The sequence below is a fragment of the Pyrgilauda ruficollis genome, unplaced genomic scaffold (genome assembly GCF_017590135.1).
Source record: "Pyrgilauda ruficollis isolate IOZ18807 unplaced genomic scaffold, ASM1759013v1 scaffold3, whole genome shotgun sequence".
Lineage (NCBI taxonomy): Eukaryota > Metazoa > Chordata > Aves > Passeriformes > Passeridae > Pyrgilauda > Pyrgilauda ruficollis.
The window spans coordinates 20722203-20731763 of NW_024524377.1; the positions used below are offsets into that span (position 1 = coordinate 20722203).

Here is a 9561-nt window from a genome sequence, read left to right on the forward strand (position 1 = left end):
CCTCAGTCAGAAGAAAAGAACAAATTTTGAGAAGTGTTTCACTTACCAAATGGATGCTCAGCAACTACAGTTTTTGATTCAACTGGCTTGCTGACACCAAATCGATTTTCTGAGCTTACTCGGAAACTGTACTCTTGGTATTTTGTGAGATGACTGACTTTGATCTGCGTGCGTTTCACACTGGAATTCACCAGCTGCCATGCTGTTGTGCCAGATTCACGTTTCTCTACAATGTAGTTTGTAATGTCACTACCGCCATCATCTTCAGGTTCTTTCCAGGTCAACACACAGGACTCAGCAGATACAGAAGATATTTCAATTGGGCCAGTGACAGGACCTGGCCTTCCTATGACTACCACTGTGACAGTAAATGTTTTCACACCAGCAGTGTTCTCAAGTGTAAGGTAGTATTTACCAGAGTCACCTCTCATACTGTCTTTGACAGTCAGCGTGGTTCGGTCTTTTGTTGTCTTGATGGTCACTCTTTCAGTTTCCTTCAGCCTCATCTCCTCAAGTTTCCATGTCACTTTCGGAGCTGGGCGCCCACTGATTGGTATATCAATAGTAAAGGTGCTTCCAGCCTTGCATGTTATAAGCTGTCTGCTTATGTCACTGAGATCTGCTGTTGGTTCAATCTGTGGCTCCTTAACAATAACAGAAGAGAAAGCTTCTCTTGGCTCACTGTAGCCAGCATCATTCTTCGCCTTGACCCGGAACTCATATTCTGTGTTCTCCACAAGGCCTTCAACGGTGAAAGTAAGTTGCTTGGTTTGTCCAGCTCCAGTCCAGGAGTCAGATCCTTTTTGTTTCATTTCAAGAAGGTAACCAGTAATACGGCTACCACCATCATGATCAGGTTTAAGCCAAGCTAAAACTACAGAAGATTTGGTTGTATCAACAATATCTAGTCTCTTAGGTGGAGCAGGTTCTTCTGTGGCCACAACTGGTTCTGTTAATTCACAGGGTTCACCTACACCATATTCATTTTCTGCTGATACTCGGTAGTAATATGGCATACCTTCTGCTAGATCTGTGACCTTAAAGATTTGTCGAGTGCATTTTGAACTCACCACTTGCCAGCTACGACGACTTGCTTCACGTTTTTCCACAACATAGTGGTGGATACGAGAACCTCCATCTAGAACAGGAGCATCCCACATTAAAGTAATAGATGTTCGAGTCACATCTTTAAAGGTAATAGGACCTGGTGGACCAGGTGTGTCCAAAACCTTGACAGTAAATGTAATAGACTTGCTTCCACTGTTGTTTTCCACAGTAAAGACATACTTGCCAGCGTCATTCCTATTGCATTCTTCTACAGTCAACGTGCTGAATGAATCAGTTGTTTGAATGTCAGCACGCAAACTAAGATTTGCATCTGCTTTGGACCACACTGCAGTAGGAACTGGCCTTCCAGAGAAGGCAATGAATAGACGAATGCTTGCACCTGCTCTTACAATATGAGTCTGCTTGAAGTTTGCATCAATATCAATTTCAGGTGCAGAAAGCCTGTCCACGGTTTGGACTGAAGCAGGAACTTCGCAACTTTCTCCTCTGCCAGCACCATTGACAGCACTAACTCTGAATTTATAGTGTTCTCCTGCCTCCAAATCAACAACGGTATATTTAGTAGCAATAACAGTCTCTGCATTGACTTTCTGCCATGCTTCAAGATCAGCTTTGCACATCTCAATGATGTATCCGATTATTTCCATGCCTCCATCAAAAACTGGCTTTGTCCACTCTAAGCTTACACTAGTCTTTGATGTGTCTGTCACCTTGACAACATTAGGAGCACTTGGTGGGCTGACTGGCTCTCTGCATTTAATCAGCTTTGAAACGTCACTTGGAGGTCCAACCCCTGCAGCATTTTCAGCCATGACATGGAACTCATACTCATTGCCTTCAATAAGGCCAGTTACTCTGTATCTGTTCTCAGTAATGGGCCTCTTACTGGATACTTTAACCCAGCGCATGCTCTTCTTTTCTCTCCTTTCAAGAATGTACTCATTTATCTCGCTTCCACCATCTGACTCTGGTCTTGCCCATGTGAGTGTGATACTGTCTCCTGTTACATTGGTAGGCTCTGGAGTTCCTGGTGCATCAGGGAGAGCTAAAAACAAAGAAAAATGTTATTAGAAGGACAAGATGGTAGCTCCATGGGTATTTGTGCAGAATGAGGTGGAAACTTACTGTAAGGTATTTGTGCGATAACTGGATCAGACTCCAATGGTCTGCCAACTCCAAATTTGTTCACTGCAGAGACACGGAACTGATACTCATTGCCCTTAATTAATTTAAGTGCCGTATAGCTGCAAGCTTCACATTTATCTTCAACTAATGCCCAAGCAATCCTGCTGGTTTCACGTTTTTCAATTATGTAGTGAGAAATAGAAGCACAGCCATCATTAGCTGGAGGCTCCCACCATAATGTGACTTTTTCTCCAGTGATATTTGTGAATCGTATTGGTCCACCAACTTTTCCTGGTGTGTCTGCAATTTCAAAGGTTCACAGTTATAATTTGCTGACACTTATAATAAAATACTATTTTTAAAAAAGCATGCTGAAAGTGCTTGGTGCAGTACAGTACCTTGTACTCTGATGGTAATATCTTCTCGTTTAGTGCCTGATGCATTTTTGGCTTCTACTGTGTACACTCCACGATGTTCCCTGACAGCATCTCTAATGAAGATTGTACTATATCCAATAGCTGTAGTTATTTCTATATTCATCATTTTATCAATCTCTTTACCATCCTTAAACCATGTCACTTTAGGTACTGGACGTCCTCTGATTAGAGCTTTAAGTCTAATGCTCTCTCCAGCTTTAACAGTAAGGCCTTCAAAGTGTTCAGCACCAAATTCAATTGTTGGAGCAACTAAAAAGGGAAAATATAAATCAATTTCCATATAGCTAAATAGTTTTCTGGTACTCTTCTAAATTTACTAATTATAAAAGTATGTGAAATATAAAATTATTTCACTTGCAAAATGGCATTCTCTAAATAGCAGTTATTATATGAATGATAAACTTACTTTTCCTGTAAGTATCCATAAGTGCATCATATATATATATTTGCACATATATAAAGGTGAAAGGTATGGTTAATATGCGGCGTTAATAGTATGCCAAGCAACCTGAGGCACATTTTAATTTTGAGATTATTCAGTGCATTGGAATATTACAGTCTATGCCTTCTTTCCAATTTTGCTGCTGCTGCTTATCCAAGAGCAATGTAGAGTGCCATGCTTTTCAGCAATTGATTATGTATGTCTGCCAGACGTGGGTCTTTAATTTAGACCTTCCCACCCTGGAGTATGAACGTAAATGTTCTGAATTGACCGGGAGGACCTCAGTCACAAGTTCTTTGCCCCTTGACTTCCCACTTCCCATCAGTACAGCCATAAATTTTATCTGGCTTCAATATCCAAGCATATTTTAAAAGAATTCTTACCATTTTCATCTCTGGTCATGATATAGCCTGAAGACTGTGAAGGTGGGCTGATGGTACCAACAGCATTTCTTGCAAGCACTCTGAATTCATATCGGTCACCTGGACTGAGCCCTGTAACTGTATACTGGCACTCACTGACATCAGTAAAGTTACACCTGAGCCAACGGTCTGCACTTCCTTGCCGCTTCTCAATGCTGTAAGCCACAATCTTACTGCCTCCATCACGCAGAGGGGGGTTCCATTTCAGGGTGATTGTTTCCCTAGTGACATCAATATAATCAGGAGTACCAGGTGGGTCTGAAAGGAAAATAATGAAGATTTATTTTTATTACTGCTCACAATAATCTACAAGAACAGAATTTACTCGGGTGAGTGATTAGTCATTCACTTACCTACTGGAGAGACTGCCAAAGTAAATTTGCTTGGCTCACTAGCTCGGCTTAAACCTGCAGCGTTTTCAGCATATACTTGGAACTGGTAATCCAGGCCCTCAAGCAGTCCAGTAATCCTGTATTCTCGGTTAGATATTAATGCAACATTAACCTTCTGCCACAAAATACTGTTTCTTTCCTTCTTTTCAACATGGTATCCCATAATCTCCGAACCACCATCATAAACAGGAGCATCCCAAGAAATGCTCATTCCATCAGCAGTTACGTTGTATACAACAGGCTTGCCTGGGGCACCTGGTGGTTTAAACTGGTGCTTTGCCACAACATCTGCTGAGACAAGAGGTGGGCTCACTCCGTATCTGTTTTCTGCACGAACTCTAAACTGATACTCAGTATCTTTAACAAGGTTGGGTACTTTGAAGGTTGTTCTTGCAGCGCTTGAACAGACCAGCTTCCAGTTCATTTGTGATGTTTCTCTCTTCTCGATACTGTAGCCAGTAATTTCTCCTCCCCCATCATCATCAGGAGCCTCCCATGACAAAACTACACTATCTGCTTTGATTTCATCTATTCTTAAAGGTGCTTTTGGCCTAGATGGAGGACCAAGAGTGATTACAGTGATTGTGAATGACTTTCTGCAGACTACGTTATCAAGAATTAAAGTATATTTGCCACCATGCTCCTTTTTCACATTCTTGATACTTAAACTTATCTTGTTTTCAGTTTTCTTGAAACGAAGATGTTCTGTTTCTTTAAGAGGGAGGTTATCCTTGAGCCAGCTCATTGATGGATTAGGTTTACCTTTATAGGGCAATTCAGCATGCAGATTATGTCCAATTCTTACTGCAATCTGACCACCAGGAATATCAGAAAGGTCAGCCTCAGGTGTTATTATAAGCTCTTTCACAGTAATGGGTCCAACAGTAACAGAGTCGCTCATGCCTTTTTCATTTTTAGCAAAGACTCTGAATTCCATGACAGAAAGCTCTTTAAGTTTTTCAGCTACAAATTCACAGCTCTTGCTTGTGCCTGCATAGGTCCATTCTTTCTCTTCCTGAAGTTTCTTTTCAATAACATAGTCTGATATAATGCTACCACCATCATAGTCAGGTTTGCTCCACTGCAATTTAACAGAACTCTTTGTAGAGTCTTTCATGGCTAGGTCTTTTACAGGTCCAGGTACGTCTGCAGCTTTCACTGGTTCAGTTGTCTCACAAGGTTCACCTAGTCCAATTTCATTTTCAGCGAGAACACGGAAAAAGAATGCAGTCTTTTCTGACAGGTTAGTCAGTTTAAAGGTGGTATGAGAACACTTTGTTGTAACAGTTGACCAGGCCCTCTTTGTAGCATCTCTTTTTTCAACAACATAATTTGTTATTTCAGAACCACCATTGATGAGAGGTGGCTCCCATACCAGTGTAACTGTGCCACGAGAGACATGCTTGAGCTGCAGCTTCTGGCATGCAGAAGGTGTGTCAAGTACTTTTACATTAACAAATGATGATTTTGCTTCTCCAACTCCATTTTCAATTGTAAGAACATATTTTCCTGTATCATTTCGTGTAACTTGAGGAATAATAAGCAGTGTAGATGATTCTGTGTTTTGGATGATATATCTTTCATCAGTCCCAAGATTCTTGTCCCCCTTTCTCCATGTGACTGTTGGAGGAGGCCTTCCCTTGAATGGAATCATTATTTCCACATCTTCACCTGCTTTAGCGACAATAGATGTCCGAAGAGCAACATCCAGATCAATCTCTGGTGCCACTGTGGAAATAAATAAAAAATTAATAATGCATACTTGGAATGTAAAATAAGAAATAGTTTTAAAAAATACACAGGAAAATGATAAATCACAAAGAAATACAGTACCAAGAATATCTTTAGCTTGAACGGGTTCCATCATTTCAATAGGCTCTCCTTGTCCAGCACAATTCATAGCAGAGACACGGAAATAGTAATTAACACTTGGCTGAAGGTGGGATACAACATATTCAGTTGTTCTCACTTCTCCCTTGGTACTGACTACAGTCCATTCTTGCTCTTCACCTTCCCTCTTTTCCACCACGTAGTGGGTAATTGGACTTCCTCCATCATAAGCAGGTTTAATCCAGCCAAGGGTAACAGATGTCTTGGTTGTATCCACAACTTTCAGCTTTGTTGGTGTGCCTGGCTTATCTGTAAATGATAGTTTATGGGGGGAAAAAACACCAATCAGAATCCCATTAATTGCAAGAGGAAGAAAATCTGCCCTCAATTATGTTGGTACAATCCCACCCTAACTACTCATTTTCCTTTGATTTCTAACCTATTGGAAGAAATGCACATTGAATCTTACCAACAGGATCTGCAGCTTTGTAGAAGTCAGAAGCCTCAGAGAACGGGCCGGGTCCAGCTGCATTGACGGCACAAACTCGGAAATGATATTCGCTGTTTTCCGTCAGACCTGTTACCTTCTGTCTGGTGTCCCGAATGGTTTCTTTAGAGACCTTGAACCAACTCAGACTCTTCTTGTCACGTTTTTCCAGAAAATATCCTGATATTTCACTGCCTCCATCAACAGTGGGCCTACTCCAGACAACAGTCATAGAATTCTTGGTTATCTTTGTGACTTCTGGTGTACTAGGTGGTCCAGGTGTAACTGAATAAAAAATCATATGTCAGTTGATCAATGCTACTTACAAACAGTATACAAGACAATTCAGTTGCATAAGTTATTTTATAGAACTTATTTCTTACCAAATGAATTTTTGGCTATAACAGGCTCAGATTCCAGTGGATCACCAATTCCAAACTTGTTCACACCACGGACACGGAACACATACTCATTTCCTTTGATGAGTTTTGTTGTAGTTATGATACATCCCTCCAGTTTTTCAGAAATTAAAGACCATACAACCCGACTTGTTTCCCGCTTTTCAACAACATAGTGTGTTATAGGTGCACCACCATCATCTGCTGGTGGGTCCCACATTATTGTTATCTTTTCAGCAGTGACTGTCTTAAACTGTATAGGTCCACCTGGGGGTCCTGGCTTGTCTGTGGAAGGCAGAAGAAAGAAGATGTTAAGTATTCACTACTGAATTACTGTTTAATAGTAAAATACAGTTGCATCTCAAGACTTACCAAGTATCTGTACTCTAATATGGGCTGATGCTGAACCCATGGCATTTTTCAGTTTTAATTCATAGGTGCCACTGTTGAGTCTATTTGCATCCTTGATGAGTATAGAAGCAAATTCTGTTGTGCTTTCAAAAGACACTAGTGCACTGGTTAGTACCTCATTGCCATTTTTGAACCATTCAATTGTGGGTATAGGCTTGCCTGAGATGCCTAGTTTTAGCTTAACTGAAGTTCCCGCTTTGTATTTTACCACTTCTGTATATTCTGGTGGCACATCGATTTCAGGTGCACCTTAAGAAAAAATAAGAAAGAGTTTAAAACATGTTTGTTGTAGCCCTGTATTTAATAAAATCCCCAAATAATACTACCTTATTTAATCTAGTAGTTAAAGGTATTTGAAAAATACAGATCAAAGTAAGAGAGCATATATAATTTAAATCATAAACCTAGAATAAGTTAGAACAAATCCTATGAAGAAAAGACAATTACATGTATAAATATAACCACTTGAACCATGGGCAGACTTCTTTTGCTCAGAAAATAAAGATACCAGATGACTTTAAAAATGGAGATACAGCTAAAGACGCTCATTACAATCGTGCCCAAATGCTCACAGTTAGTCATGCTTTTTGAATCAATCACTGTAAACTATCTTTCCATATATTTAAAAGACCATGAATCTACAAAACAGCACAGCCATTGTCCTAGTACACCAAAATTATATCATGATATCATTGCAAAACACTTACCGTATGTATCAACACATGTGATAGGACCCACAACATCTGAGGGATTACTGATGGAACCGACAGCATTCTTTGCAAAGACCCGGAATTCATACTTGGAATTCTGTGTCAGGCCAGATACTGTGAACTGAGTCTCAATAACATTGGTGAAGCTAGCTTTTGTCCATCTGCCATCTGGAAGATCACGTTTTTCTACGATGTATCCAGTGATTTTGCTACCACCATCAAATGCTGGCTTCTGCCAGGAGAGAGTGATAGAGGTCTTGGAAATATCTGAGGCACGAACGTTTCTTGGTGGTTCTGCAGAAGGAAACAAGAATATTGACAATAATTAACCGCTATTTTGAATATTGTCTTATTGTACAGAACAGATCACAGGGGGACAAAATGACTGGGCTTCATTATTTTATAGAGAGTACATACCACAAGCATCAATTGCAAGGACTGGATCAGAAGGACGACTTGCTTTTCCAATGCCAGCTGCATTTTCTGCATAAACTCTAAATTCATAGATAAGGCCAGCGCTGATTGTGGTGACTTTGAAATGAGTGGTGCGAATAAGGGTCTTGTTAGCCTTCTGCCATAATATGCTATTTCTGTCTTTCATTTCCAGGTGATACCCAATGATAGCATTGCCACCATTAGTGACTGGCTCATGCCATCCGACAGTAATACTCTCTCGGGTAACATTAGTGACCCATGGTGTAGAAGGAGGGCCCGGGGTAGCTGAGGATAGCAAAAAAAATTGATTGTTAACAAAATTATATTTTCAACATCAGAGCACTAAAACATCACTGTAAAGCATGAGAAGCACGTTACTCACTGTAAGGAAGCTTGACAATCACACACTGCGAGTCTATGTGATCACTGATGCCAAAGCGGTTCTCAGCTTTGATGCGGAATTGGTACTCTTCTCCTGTTGTGAGCCTCATAACTTTGATAACGGTTCTAGCAACAGTGGCAGACACTTCAGACCAAGCAGCAGTACTTGTTTCTCTCTTCAGTACAATATAGTTGGTAACCTGACTGCCACCATCATAAGCTGGTGGCTGCCATCTGAGTGTTACACTCTCTTCAGTGACATCGCTAAGGGCAACAGGACCAACAGGAGGACCAGGTCTATCCAGCACAACAATATTAACAAATGATTTTGTGGTGCCACTTGAGTTTGCAGCAGTAATGTCGTATCTGCCAGCATCAGCAGCCACACTTTCTTTAAGGTTGATAATGAGACTTTCAGCAGTGGTTTCTGTGTGAAATCTCATGGTAGGTTTCAGTGCGACACCATCTCTAGACAGTGTCACCTTTGGCATTGGTTTTCCAGAAACTGGAATTTCAACTTTTAGATTTGATCCTGCTCGAACATATACAGTGTTATGAGGGAAGCCCTTCATGTCAATCTCAGGAGATTCTGAAAAATAAAACATTTCCAAACCATTAAAAGAATGTTCCATCTTTTAAAATATGAATGCAATTGAATATGACTTTTGTCTCATGCCAGGAAGCATACCTAATTGTTCTTTAACTGTAACAGGGAGCAGTAGTTCCTTAGGATCACTTAAACCAGCTTGGTTTTCTGCAGACACTCTGAAGAAATAGTCAACGTTTTCCTTAAGACCATGGACAACATGATGAGTTGTCTTTACAACTGCACACTTAACCCATTTTTGCTGTCCTTTCTCAAGAGCTTCAAGGAGGTAGCTAACAATTCTGCTTCCACCATCATGTTCTGGTTTTAGCCATGAAAGAGAAACACTGTCCTTTGTGACATTTGTTACTCCTAGCTTTTCTGGTGGGCTGGGTTTTTCTGAGGAAAAAAGTGCAACAGGTTAAAAATATAAAAGA

At 40.5% G+C, this 9561-nt stretch overlaps 1 protein-coding gene across 4 annotated transcripts in view; it reads right to left on the bottom strand.

Moving 5' to 3' along the window:
• TTN (titin) overlaps positions 1-9561 on the bottom strand; it is a 236211-nt gene that overhangs the window by 18875 nt on the left and 207775 nt on the right. For all 4 annotated transcript variants that reach the window (XM_041473527.1, XM_041473526.1, XM_041473525.1 and 1 more), the window contains 13 exons: positions 9227-9523; positions 8540-9127; positions 8140-8442; positions 7720-8016; positions 6974-7261; positions 6587-6886; positions 6186-6488; positions 5720-6025; positions 3848-5614; positions 3456-3752; positions 2592-2879; positions 2194-2493; positions 47-2113 (listed from right to left, as the gene is read on the bottom strand). In XM_041473527.1, coding sequence (XP_041329461.1) covers positions 47-2113; positions 2194-2493; positions 2592-2879; positions 3456-3752; positions 3848-5614; positions 5720-6025; positions 6186-6488; positions 6587-6886; positions 6974-7261; positions 7720-8016; positions 8140-8442; positions 8540-9127; positions 9227-9523 — 7401 coding nt within the window. The remainder of the gene's footprint in view (positions 1-46; positions 2114-2193; positions 2494-2591; positions 2880-3455; positions 3753-3847; positions 5615-5719; positions 6026-6185; positions 6489-6586; positions 6887-6973; positions 7262-7719; positions 8017-8139; positions 8443-8539; positions 9128-9226; positions 9524-9561) is intronic.